This window comes from Neoarius graeffei, chromosome 7, assembly GCF_027579695.1.
Source record: "Neoarius graeffei isolate fNeoGra1 chromosome 7, fNeoGra1.pri, whole genome shotgun sequence".
Classification (NCBI taxonomy): Eukaryota; Metazoa; Chordata; class Actinopteri; order Siluriformes; family Ariidae; genus Neoarius; species Neoarius graeffei.
The window spans coordinates 4,457,424-4,471,642 of NC_083575.1; the positions used below are offsets into that span (position 1 = coordinate 4,457,424).

General features: G+C 42.6%; 1 protein-coding gene across 1 annotated transcript; it reads right to left on the reverse strand.

Annotated features, from left to right (window-relative positions):
* Positions 1–3,855: 3,855 nt before the first annotated feature.
* Positions 3,856–13,813, reverse strand: kcns3a (potassium voltage-gated channel, delayed-rectifier, subfamily S, member 3a). The gene is made up of 3 exons (XM_060924569.1): positions 13,773–13,813; positions 8,857–9,109; positions 3,856–7,401 (listed from the first exon to the last, which is right to left on the reverse strand). Exon 3 carries the CDS (start codon positions 7,341–7,343, stop codon positions 5,871–5,873), a length of 1,473 nt encoding a protein of 490 aa, XP_060780552.1. The 5' UTR covers positions 7,344–7,401; positions 8,857–9,109; positions 13,773–13,813; the 3' UTR covers positions 3,856–5,870.
* Positions 13,814–14,219: the final 406 nt, after the last annotated feature.

A 14,219-nucleotide genomic window follows, 5' to 3' on the forward strand; every position in this document is an offset into this window, starting at 1 on the left:
ATGGCAACACGTTCTGTTGTCTGGAATAATGTAAACACCCATGCCACAGGGCCAGTAACCAGGAAAGTTTGCGATTCCTGTCAATTCTTCAAAATAGTAAATGCAGACATTTCTCCGATAATGATTCCCACGCTGCTCAGTCGCAAACGTCACGAGTGGCGAAAACCGGGACATATCCGTGTCCCGACAGACTTTTGTCGGGACTCGGGACACACAACCCCAAATCGGGACTGTCCCGGTAAAACCGGGACATCTGGTCACCCTATCTTAACGCCATAAAATATGCTAATATTCACCATTCATAGTATTAACCATGCTAATCCATCTTTCTTTGCGACACAGAACATGCTAATCCTCACAGTGGAAAACAAACGTCTGTGCGCAGAATGCTAACTTACAGTACTAATTCTCCAAATTTATGCTGTAAAACATGCTATCTCATCTTGTTTCTACTTTGCAGATAAGGCTAATCCTTTCTCTGTCCATGACTGAAACATACTCATAATTTTTCCTGACTGTATAAACAATGCAAAATCACATCGTTCATATCGTATCGTTTTGCTCATTCGCCTTTTTCCAAGCGAACCTTCTTTCTCTTCACATCGTAAATCATGCTAGTCTTTTCTGTGTACCTGGAAAAACCATCCTAATTCTCCGTGCTCATACTGTAAAATATGCTAAGAGCCACGATTACAGTGTAAAACATGCTAATTCACCAATTTAATAGTATAAACTCAGCTAAATCTCACTGTTCTTAGGTGGGGTTTACATTAGACCGTATCAGCGGATCATCAGATTAACGTTTTTAAAACGATTAGTGTGCACATAGCAACACCAATACACGATTCGCGTGCACACAGCAACGCCAATACACGGATACGCTCGGCTCCGCAGGCATCCTGCACTCCAAATCACTCCGCCCTGAACAGCGAGTGCCCTCTGGAGGGTGCGCACTCCGGCCCCAGAGCGTGTGAGTATAGCGCACGAGCAGTGATTCGGGACTGAGCCGCTGTGTGTGTGATCCCAGCGCAGATCACTTACCACTTGCAAGTGGAAGGATGGCAAGCCTAAAGACAATCATAACTACACAATGGGCAGTATTTGCATCAGTATTTGCAGTATTTTCATACTTTTATACTCTTTAATGAAAGGTGATACAAGGCGGAAGTCCGCGCCGTTTTTCAGCAGTCGCGTCACATGACCAACGCCAGCGAATCAGGAAGGTGGATGTCACAGTGGCGTTGTCCAATGACGACGCTAGCTAGAGCTCAGCACAGCGTATCCGCGTATCCTCAATGTTTACACAGCACCGGACCAGACACGATCTAGATTGAATACGTGGACGCTGGTGGATTCCCGTTTCCCGGCGTTTCCAGGCGTTTTAATGTAAACGGACAGTGCATCCGCGAAGAAAACGAGACAGATACGGTCTAATGTAAACTGGGCCTTAGTACAAAACAGTAATTCTCTCTTCAGTGTAAACCATGCTGAGTCATAATTTTTCATCAGATAAATGACGCTAATTCTCCTTGTTGAGGCTGTAAAACATGCTAATGTTTTGTTTACAGTGTGAAACATTCATTCATTCATTCATTCTATGAATGAATGCTAACTCGCATTGTTTACACTGAAAATATGCTGATTCATCATTGTTCACACTGTAGGCCATGCTAGTTCTCCTTGTTTGTGATGTAAAAATTGCTAATTCTATCTTCTTGCAAGACAGAACCTGTTAATTCTCCTTGCTACAGCATAAAACTTGTTGATTTCCATTTATTTTGTGTAAAAAGTAAAAATTTTGTGATTATTCAAAGAGCTAATATTGAAACCAGGATTAAATGAAATGAAGTTGAGTACAATATGAGGCGTCTTTATCAGAAAACTATTGTTTCGGATTGAGATTCATCTCAACCCCTGTGTGAAATAGTATTGATGATGTTGTGCTTTTCTGGCTGTAATATGTTTGTCTATTCATTAAGGGGTGGGGTGGGGTGGGGTGGGGGGGTTAAGGATGCTGAGGCACACCAACAGAACACGACGCAAAATCAATATCTGCAGGAAAAAATGAGTGGACAGAGTGAGAGAAGGGAGGAGAGTGGGAAGAATGCTTATGAGGAACGTCTCTCACACACACAGTTTTCTCCAATTTTTATTTTTTGCCTTCGTTAAACAGGATTAACGAGACTTTCAAATTGCAGCAATAAAAGCAAACTGGGAAGCAGATTTATGGGCGTCGACATACACACATCCATCGAGTTTGAAGCCACACACCCGCCTGTGCTCCTCCGTCTCGAGCCTGGTGGCAGTTTGTGACTTTCAGACACATCTTCATCCACTAATAGCCCTCCGTCCATCTCTCCATCCCTCCATCAGAGCAGGGGGAGGGAATGAAATCAGGACTGAATGCATTAGCTTAATGGTGGATGGCTCGTGTTTCTTCTCCTGGAGCTGGAGTCTACGCTTTACAGCCATAATCACATCGCAGGGAGTCATTTGTAATCGGTCTGATGTTTGCTCTAAACTAAACAAAACAGCCTCCGTAAACTGTTTTTTTCTTTTTTGTATCTGTCCTGAAACAAGCAGAAATTAAACTTAATTTGTCAAATTAACATCCATCTATCCATCCATCTATCATCTGTAGCCGTTTATCCTGTACAGGGTCGCAGGCAAGCTGGAGCCTATCCCAGCTGACGACGGGCGAAAGGCGGGGTACACCCTGGACAAGTCGCCAGGTCATCACAGGGCGACACAAAGACAAACAACCATTCACACTCACATTCACACCTACGGTCAATTTAGAGTCACCAGTTAACCTAACCTGCATGTCTTTGGACTGTGGGGGAAACCGGAGCACCCCGAGGAAACCCACGCGGACAACATGCAAACTCCGCACAGAAAGGTCCTCATCGGCCGCTGGGCTTGAACCCGGACCTTCTTGCTGTAAGGCGACAGCACTAACCACTACACCACCGTGCCGCCCCGTCAAATTAACGTTTGCGACAAAACTTTGCGTTTTTGTAAATTTTATAAGGCATAACGAATGTTATGGACAGCCATCTCGGACAAGTGAATTTTTTTTTCCTGAGTGTAGTTTACTCTAACTCCACCCCTAGACCACGGTACTTCATAAAGTTCACCATCTTCCATATTTAGCGTGTTGAGATTTGGATCCGTTGGGTGTGTGGTGCATCTTTAATGCAACTGGTTGTTTGAGCACTTCGACACATCATCACTCAGAACAGGAAGTACATCAACGTACAGAAATGAATCATGGCTCTCATGGAGAACTTTTAGAAAATCCTGTAAAATACGTCCAATTGGTGGAGAGAAAATGACACGAGTATAAACGAGACAAGATTTTAATATTTATTAATTCTGCTCAAATCGATGATTGCTCGTGGGCGTGTCCTGTCTTTTAGTTTACTGCCGGTTGCCGTGGTTGGACTGCGAGCACCAGGCTAGTGAGATATCCACACAGGCAAGTGACAGAGCGTAATAATTTGACCATATAAATAACATTCCTTACCCATCCTGATGTTTGACACTTTATCAAGTTTATAAAAAAGAAAGAAAAGCTAGCAGTGATGTCACAATCCTCATGATTGGCCAATGAAGTGAACTGAAGCGCCTCCCTCGTGGACCAAGTAAGGCTTGTTGCTTGGAAAATATCAGGATAAGTCTATCGATCATGTGTTCTCATTAGAATATCAGACCACACCCAGTGGAACACTTCACCTGGTCGCCGAGTGGCGTTTTATCGACTGTATTGTATTTTTGTTTTATTTCAGATGTGCAGGATGATTAACAGGACACTCATGTTTGCGATCATAAACATGTTTATTTTCCACCATGTTGTCTCGGACTAATATGATATTAGCACACATTCATTTGTACTCCAGTGGTTTTGCATAGACAGACCAGGACCAAAAACCAAAGTCCAAGGTCAAGCTCAAGGTCAGGTTTTAAGCAGCTTTTCAGAGGTTCCTTCCATCGCACCTGTGGATACATCACCTCGTTCTACACGTTGTCCGAAATACGCATGCACTCGTTCCATCCACAGTTCCAGTGAGGAGATTTACTGTAAGGAAGGCGCCATAAAACAGTTTCTTATTTAATGTTTGTTTCCCCACGATAGGAAAGACGAGAATCTGAGAAAACATTCCATTTGGATTGGATGGATTGGACGTCATACTGAAGTGTGCATTAAATCGTTCACAGGCGGGAAGATGGACGCATTTCAACGGCTTTCTCACAGTGAGAACTGAAGCGGAAAATACAAATGCTTCACCACACATTCCCTCACTACTCTGTGTGTTTGTGTGTGTGGTCTCCAGTTGCTCTGAAGTGTGTGTGTGCCAGTGATCCAATGTGTGTAAAACCCTGCAAGCTTCTGAAGTCATGCCTGGTTTCCCTCGTGGGCATATCTGGCTTTTTGACATTCCAGACCTTCTAAAGAAAAAAAAAAAAAAAATCTGGCGAGACGTTCAAATTAATTTCACATCCACCTCCTCGGATTTCAGTTTAGTTCAAACTTTAAACCCACCCGTAATGTGTGCTTCATGAAGGCAGGATGCAAATTCAGTGTGGTATTTACTGCGTGCAATCTGAACATCGTGATCAAAAGTTCATAGCAGGGGTTTGGAGAACAACAGGAGGTCCAAGAAAACCTGACAACGAGCAAGGTTTCTTGGGTAGAAACAGGCTCATCAAGGGGAAACACGGAACAGGTGAACACATTAGGGTAGTAAGCCAATGATAAACAGGGGTGGCGACAGGACACCCTGGATATAGATGTGTATTTTTTTTTTTTTTTTGCAACTGGTAACTAATAACCAGGAGCTAACTAATGAGCTATCAAGCTAAGATTTGTCAGCATAATGTTTATTATTAAAACTAGGTTCAGTGTTCACTGCGCCACTCCACTCCACAGCAGGACAGCCCATAATCACCTGATTATGCGCCACCACGGTGAAGAAATTCGCATGCTGAATATCCAGTGTGACCCCAGCTTTAGTGATGCACTTGGAAAACGTTCCGAGAAACACAAGGCACATTTTGACGGTTTTTGATTTCGCAACAGTGAAACTCGTTCGACTCCTGGCTAATCCTCTACGTTATTTTCGCTTGGACACGGAGCTCAAATAGCATTTGGGACTTTCCTCTGTCGTTCTGCTCGAGCTACAGCCAAGTCGTAGTCTATTGAGTGTAATCTCACAGGACCAGACGTGATCTCTGAAACTCTGCTTCTCTCGAAAACCCGCCCCGATTTCCTGGAACCTGTTCACTTGGAAGATCTGAGATGTTATTTCTTCGTGTTATCACCTCATTGCAACAAAAATTGCTCTTTTTTTTGGCTAGACATGCAACCTAGCATAAAAACTCAATTTGGATTCACAATATAATTGAGCTAGTAAACAGTTTTAGCTACTTAATTTAACTGATAGCTTATGCTCGTTCAGCAATTGGTGAGTTTAAACTAATGTTGCTAATAGATTATACCGCACTATTAAAATCCAATATTCTATGCTAGTTCCGCCCATGTTTACCCAGAACTTGGTTCTACTTGAGTTGCATTGACATAATATTAAATAAATAAAATTAGCATTTTATGCTAAGCGCCATGTCAAGCTGAAGAATTCAAATTAACGCTAGCTGGGATATCACGTCGAGAAATTTGTAATTAGCAACACAAATTCAACATAAGCTCCGTACTGGTTGACCCAGAGATGCTTCCCAGTCGTCTCTGGCTTGTTTCACACTTTTGTAGGAAACAGCTGAGGTCTGTTGCTCGTGTGAACACAGGGTAATGACGCTAACTAGCGTGTTGGTTCTCATTTGTAACCACTACAAAATTTGAAAAAAAGCAAAAGTCAAGAAGCAACATGAGTCTCAGCCTCATCGTCCCGATTGTCTCTATCGTCTCTTTCACTTTCTGTGCTACTTCTGGTGGACAAACTGTCCAAAATGGAGTTAATCGCATTACCGTTAGCATAAAGATCATTCACGCTGAATATAGGAATCCCTGGAATTGGAATTTTTAAGTTGCCTCCGTCCTGATCCGACTCCAGAGATTTCTGTCTCTCGTAATACTTTGAGAACTTGTTGAAGATGACGGTGATGGGCAGCGCCACCACAAGGAGGCCGCACACGATGCACACCGTCCCGATGAGCTTCCCAGCGAACGTGATGGGATACGTGTCTCCGTAGCCGACTGTGGTCATGCTAATAGTGGCCCACCACCATCCGATGGGTATCGTCTGGAGCTCGGAGTCGTCCTCTTCTTTCTCTGCAAAGTACACGAGTACAGAGAAGATGGAAATCCCGACGGAGAGGAAGAGGATGAGCAGACCGACCTCGTGGTAGCTGTGACGCAAAGTCGCTCCGAGAGATCGAAGTCCCACCGAGTGACGTGCTAACTTCAGTATCCTGAAGATGCGCATGAGCCTCAGGATCTGCACAACCTTCCCTACGTTCTCCAGCTCCTCACTTTCCTCAGCATCTGCTTTTTCCAGTACTAACGTGGCGTAAAATGGGACCACAGAGACAAAATCAATGATGTTCAAAGCATTGCTGGCAAATTTACGGAAGCTCGGCGCGACCGCTAAGCGCACCATAAACTCAAACGTGAACCAGAGCACACAAAAGGTCTCGAACGTGTTGAGAATCGGATCCTCCACGGCTCTTTCATTAGCATCCACTTGGTGGAACTCGGGCATGCTGTGAACACACATGGCCACGATGCTGATCAGAACCACGCTCAGAGAAACCACTGCTAGCATCTTAGCCGTGAGCGAATGGCCCGGATTCTCAAGCCTCAGCCACAGCTGCTTACGTTTCTCCGCGCACCAGGTGCCTTCAAACTTCTCCATGTCCTCCTCCAGCTCAGAAAGCTCCTCCATGGAGGAATCGAAGCTCTCTTGAAGTTGTTCGTCCTCGTTCCGGTCCCAATCGTGCTCCTTTTCACCCTCTTTCTGCTCGTGGAACTTGTTGCTGCAGCACGAGTCCAGATAAAGCTCCTTGATGCCCCAGTACTCGAGCTCCTGGCTGAAGCTGAACACGCACAGTTCCTCCATCAGATGGATTTTGCCCGTGTGGTAAAAGTTCAGCACGTAGCGGAAGAAGCGTGGGTTGCGGTCGAAGTAGAACTCGTGCTCTGTCGCGCTGTAGTCGTCGCACAGCTCTAGTATGGTCGACTCGGAGTTGCACAGGAGCAAACGCCCGAGACGAGTGTGTGGGAAGCGCTGGAGGACCGAGTGAGACACTTTCTGCTTGAAGCCACCCACGTTCAGGTTGAGGAAGTTCTCGTCCGGCCCGCAGTGGTGCAGGATCTGCCCATACACCATGATGGGACGGGAAAAAAGGGGACGGGATAGAAGCAGGTTGCAGCTATGACTCCATCACCTGAGACAAAGTCAGAGAGGCACCAAATGAGATTGAGGCAAAATAGAGCTGAGGCATCATCCAAAAGAAATTAACTTAGGAGTATGTGAGATTTTTTTAAACACTAAAATACGTCATAAAATCCTCAGAATTCATCACTGTCGGCGATGATTAATATTAATTGCCAGTGCAGCATTTGTAAGTAAGAATCAGGAACCAATCACAGTCCCGGAAGCGGGACTTGGCAGAAGGCGGAACAGAGACATTAAGGAATTAAACACTGATGGAAGGAGTCTCCAGTGTCAGCGCTTCATAACAATCAGAAGTAAAGCTTTCCGCCATGTTCAGGACTGAGGAGTTTATGCTTCTTTGTGGTTTCTGGGGAACATGACAAGCTGTGTTTCATTAAAAAAAGACTGGTGAGCAAAAAAACAAAAATGAAAAAGTTGTCATGTTGGAGACCAAGAAACCGCAAAGCGTCAAAGTATGGATTTGACTTCCATAAGTACTGCAAACACGATGATGTAACTTTTTAAAGGCGTTTTAAGGAAATGTTTTGCGTGTATGACGGAGAACACTGACTGAGGGACGGGGGAAGGAGCTGACATGGTTTCAGGAGAACTCAGGACATTTTTAAAGTTTATTCTTGCGAAGAGTAGTTTGTTATCAGTGTGACGAATTAATTAGAGTGTGGAAGCGTGAACAGTGCTGTGAAGTTCAGAAGCGTAAACTTTCCATGATGGTGGTTTTTGGTTTGTTTGGGTTTTTTTTTTTATAATAATAATAATAACAACGATTACCACAGCGTGTCGTGGTAAGAATATATGAACTGAAATGAACTTTGGAAAAAATCAAGTGTCATGTTGCATTAATCTGATCCTGAGCTCTTTCTATTTTTGCTTTGCTTCGGTATCTGATTGCAGTAGAGAACAGAGGAGCAGCGAAATCACAGCCCAAACCCACAAACAGCACAACAAGCAACTTTCCGGGTGAAGAGTGCTGGGGTGGAAGATCTGAGCGTCGTGTCACGGAGTGCCATGTTGGATCAGACTTCTGCGCTGTTTCTGGTGTCTGATTGCATTGTAAAAATCAAACCACAACAAACCAAAGTCTGCTAATGGATATCGATTCCTCTCTCGGAAAGCCAAACGGAAAGCTTTTCACATCATCGTGAGCGACTCGGATGGTGTCCTGATTTCTCCTGAGGGTCTCGTCCTTCAGCTCTCTCCAACTGGGAGGGGATTTATTTATTTTGATTTCTTATCAGTGATAAGTTTCAGGTACGCATCAAGTGGGTGGGAAAGAGATGCACAGAAAGAAAGAAAGAAAGAAAGAAAGAAAGAAAGAAAGAAAGAAAGAAAGAAAGAAAGAAAAAGATTAGAGTAGAGTAGAATCAGGAGGTGATGTGATTAAGTTCAAAGTAGGTTCCAAACCTGTGATGGGGAAAAAATTTGAATCAGAAATGAAATGTTTTACCTTCATCTCAGTCCATGTGGGTCCCTGAGTGAAACCTTCCTCCAGCTCCATCATCCCGGGACTTTGCACAGAGAAGCGCACAGCGCACCGCACAGCACCGAGGGGTTCTAGTCCCGCAGCCGCCACGGAGCTGCTCTGCGCATGCGCGGCATCCACAAGCAGGCTCAGCAGCAACACGTGAGCGCGCTCACTCGCGTCGCCTCCGCCGGGAGCGCGCTTCGGGACGCAGGGGAGCACAAACTTGTCAGCAGATCTGAAGATGATCACAAGGAGAAGAGAAAAGAAAAGACACGGGGTTAAAGCGTTGAAAGCTCGAGACAGTGGCTGAGGCTGAAGAGGAAATCGTGTCACTCCAAAAAACAAACAAACAAACAAACAAACAAATATTGAAGATTTATTTATACAGTAATACACGAGTCATGTTTATTAATTATAAGCTGAAAATATGACTTAACTGTATTTAATAATAATAATAATAATAATAATAATAATAATAATAATAATAACTTAAAACACATCTTTGGTAATTGATTTGTTATTCTTGTCAGGCTATAAAGGTGTTAAAGCGAGGCCGCCTTTTGATTTCATAAAATCAGTGAAATTTAGTTCCGTCTGAAATGTGGTGATTGTGATATCTGTTTATTTCTGTAATATCTCACAAAATATCAGGCCGTTCTGTGGCTGGGAAGTTATTTAATTTGAGGGGATTAAAGCAAATAATGTGCATGAAATCGCTCAAGCAGACAGAGGAAGTCCGTGTGCGCATGCGCAGGTTTACCTGCTTCTTCTTCTTCTTTTGGGTTTTACGGCAGCTGGCATCCACAGTGTCGCATTACTGCCATCTACAGGTTTCCCTTTGAGCGTGCACTGACAGTTCCATCATTCTGTCGCTAAACGAACAGCTGATCACACCGAGGTGCTCGCTGAGCGCCCATATTTATTAGTTTGGCCCTGCGTTTCCTTTCCTTCATATATAACATAACGTCTTTACTGTAGTCGGTCTTTCACATTTCATTCGCACACTCACGTCCTCCATTTTTCTCTCCTGTTTCAAATTTGTATCCCACAATGCCTTGCGTGAACAGGGAAAGCCCACCACGTCATGTGATGCATGATGTAGTATCTTAAATTGGGTCATGGTGAAGCAGGAAAAAATAGCGGAGAATTTAGTGGAGATAAATTAATTAATTGTTCTATTTTTTTTAATTAATAAAATTGGAAGTCTGCGATTCGAATTCAGTAGCTTTCAGTCACTAAACAAAAATAATTGGGTGCCGGGAAAATTCTTTTTGTGACCTACACTTGAAAAACCTGAAAGGCAGTCCAGCTTTACTGTAAAAAATTAGATAAATACGCATACACAGTATAAACATAAACTTGTATTAATCCCTCAGAGGGAATGTACACTGATAGTAAGAATAATAATAAGAATAGTGAGGTTGAAATAAAAATATAAATAAATGAAGACAGTGGGGGGGAGTATGAGAAATAAACAATGTAAAATGAGTGCGATCTGAGAGAAACACTTTCACTCTCGGGAGAAAAAGAAACAAAAAAGATGAAACTGTACTTTTGCTCGTCACTGGAGCGGTACCATGAAGCGAACACTTTCTGGACATTTAATGTGTGTCATCTGGAAATGTAGAAACCGTTAATCTGTATCTACATTACACAGACACGAGTGTTCTAGTGGGAAATACACCACTGGTATTTTTCATTCGAGCTCCATCCAGGACATGGAGAACCAAAACCAGGACATGGAGAACCAAAACCGGGACATAAATCTCTATCTGTCACTTGTGAGGAAATCGGTGAGTGAGTTGTTTTGATAAATTCGGGGACGTTTTGTTTGTGAATGTGTCGATATAATAAAAAGAAAATCACATGTTGGATTAAAGATATGAAGTTCATCTTCTCGTGTTGAAAAACTCACATTTTTCATACGAAATCCATCACGGATCTGAGTGCCAGATTTAAATATCGGCTGGCTTTTTGTTGTGGTCTATCAGATATATTCCATTCAGCGAGCATGATACTGAACGAGTCGAAGATGAGTAGCTGAATGGAATAGACCACGAAAAAAGCCAACCATTATTATTATTATTATTATTATTATTATTATACATACACACTCTCTTTTCCAGTTTTTCGATGTCCGTTGGTATGTTTTTCTCTTGTAAATATGCGTGAAGAATATCTAATGAAGTTTTGGTAGCCTTTTGGGTGTTTAGCACATCTTTCTCTTTCCAGTGAACAAATAAATGGTTCTGCGCATGCTCAGCATTAAACTCTCATTGAATATTCATATCAGCTCCGACGTCTGACGTCATGTCTTGACAACCATGCAATATCGTAAACCATATTCAACGCTCATTCTCCATTGGGTAGAGTGACGTAATACATGTAGGATAAGCTAACAATATTGCATGTGATCGAACCGAATGAATGAAACCTGCTAGAAGGGAATAGAACACATTTTTACTCCATCAAAAAAGTGCTCTGTATGTATAATAATTTCCGATGTTTCTCCATGATGATGTTACTCCCAGTGTTTTCCCGCTGCGTTGTCAAAATGGCGAACCGGTTCAAAATTAAAATTCTTTTGATTAACTTGTGTCTTTTTTTTTTGTGGATGTGTCCATATAATATAAAGAACATTACATGATGGTGTGAAAATATGAAGTTTATCTTCTCGTGTTGAAAATATTTCATTCATGATATGACAGTGGAAAGAACAGTATGATGAAAAACTGACTTTTTCAGTGCTTGTGCACAAACATTCAGGTATCTGGAGCCTCCCAAACTACAAACCCTGGAATATCACAACCCAGTCAGCTTCTTTTGTTCTGCTGATTTTAGAAAACATGAGCTCCAACAAGACCTTCAGATTCATCTCCTGTTTCTATGTCACAAAAGGAGCTCATTAGAATGACCCCGCCCTCTGATCTTGGTATCTCCACTCACAGTTTGAGAATTTCTGTTGCAAATGAATATTCATAAGGAAAGTGTGAACTGATTGGGGGGAGGGTGGTTCATCATCATTTAAAGGAACAGCAGCTCAAACCAGCTGTTGTAAACAGGGCTGTGAGACAGGGTGAGAAGGAGCTCTGGGGCTTCGTCCTTGTGGGATTTTGACCAAAGCATTTCATTAAGACCTCAGGGGACTGGGACAACTTATGGAGAAGGGATGTAATAGGTTACTTTTAAATCTCTCTTATGGAAAAAATAAAAATGACAGAAATCCCAAAATGTCAAAAGGCACAAATCCTCGAGTCACTTCACATAACTTATGTTTCGTGAAAAAAAAAAAAATCCTAATAGTTTTTGAGTTATGCTCCGGAAACTGGAGGACAGAGTGATCGTCCCTGATTCTGTCCCTCTGAGTTACATATCAATCCTGAGATTGAGATGCTGAACCTTTTCTGCTCCTCAGACCTGCCTGATCCATCCTGATGCCCTACGACTGGTTGGAGTCTCATCACATCGCTCCTGTGGAGGACGGCCCCATACGGACAGTTGAAAGTCGCATTTGGAAGACACTCTGGACTCTTACAGTAATGCTTTTATGGCTGAGGACTACAGTTGACTTGCTAACTTTAGGACTGCAGTTGTCATGAACAGTTTTGCACTCAAGTTTCCATCAATGAAGAGTTTATAACATCAACGAAACTGTCTTCATGTTAAAACTGTTATAATCACACTATCTGTTATCACCCAAATGAGGATGGGTTCCCTTCTGAGTCTGGTTCCTCTCGAGGTTTCTTCCTCATGTCGTCTGAGGGAGTTTTTCCTTGCCACCGTCGCCACAGGCTTGCTCATTGGGGATAGATTAGGGATAAAATTAGCTCATGTTTTAAGTCGTTCAAATTCTGTAAAGCTGCTTTGCGGCAATGTTTATTGTTAAAAGCGCTATACAAACAAACTCGACTCGATAGCTATATCCCTCTGCATTCTATACCGGGGGATAATAAAAGTGTTCCTTGATCAAAAATATCAACATTTTGAATAACACATGATTGAACTCTGTCTTCTCATCTCATTATCTGTAGCCGCTTTATCCTGTTCTACAGGGTCGCAGGCGAGCTGGAGCCTATCCCAGCTGACTACGGGTGAAAGGCGGGGTACACCCTGGACAAGTCGCCAGGTCATCACAGGGCTGACACATAGACACAGACAACCATTCACACTCACATTCACACCTACGCTCAATTTAGAGTCACCAGTTAACCTAACCTGCATGTCTTTGGACTGTGGGGGAAACCGGAGCACCCGGAGGAAACCCACACGGACACGGGGAGAACATGCAAACTCCGCACAGAAAGGCCCTCGCTGGCCACGGGGCTCAAACCCGGACCTTCTTGCTGTGAGGCGACAGCGCTAACCACTACACCACTGTGCCACCCCACAAAAGAAAAATATCTGAGTAAAAGACAACAAGACATGACGATCCATTTCTCCTCGTTAAGAAAACCGGCACAGTGTCCTCATTGGTCCTGAATTTGCATACTGGAACATGATTGGCTCTTATATTTTATGACACAGTAACACTTGCTTGTTGCGCGTTTGACATTAACGCTGTTCTCCCGTGAGACATTTGGCTCTTAGGAAAATGTTCAAACACCACTGGGGTGACGTTTATTTATTCAGATTCTGACAAATTGTGTACTTTGATTAATTTCTGTCAAAAGGATTTAACAACTAAAGAAACATGATGCGATATAATGAGAGAAAAGTTAAATGATTTGTTCATCCTGGAATATTTCGTGGGCAGGTTGTAGTGATGAGAGCACACTTGAAGGATTAACTAACAAACTATGATATAATCATCATTAGATTAAAGTTGTAAGTTGATTTCACAATAAATGACGCGTTCACACTGAAACAGAACAATTATTTGTGAACGTTTCGACACCCACCTGGTCGTTTTCTCCACAAGAGGGCAGTGTTGGTGTTGTTCTAACATGCAGAAAGACTGAAATGTGGCTTCTCATGTAAAACACATCATAATGCATTTGTAATTAAAAAAATGCATTTTAACAACTTTAATATTGTTATGAATCATTTGGATAACTTTATTCTTTACATATAATAGATAGTTAATTAATATCAATAATTCACACACAAAAAAAAAAAAACACCACAATATTGTCTTTCCCTTTACATGTAGACCTGTTCGGTGTTTGGCATTTGCGTCTTTAACCAGTATCACTCTGCATGATGCAAATCTACAGACTGTAAGCTTCTCTTTCCTGTTAGCTACATTAGCATCATATCTGCAATGAAATGCAGGAAGCTGATTGAGGACATCCAAGTTAAAAAGGAAGGTGTGTCCTTTCATTCTACTTTCAAGCATTCGAGAAAAT

Excerpts from the sequence above, each read along its gene's own strand:
- kcns3a (XM_060924569.1), bottom strand. The coding sequence starts at position 7,343 with ATGGTGTATGGGCAGATCCTGCACCACTGCGGGCCGGACGAGAACTTC.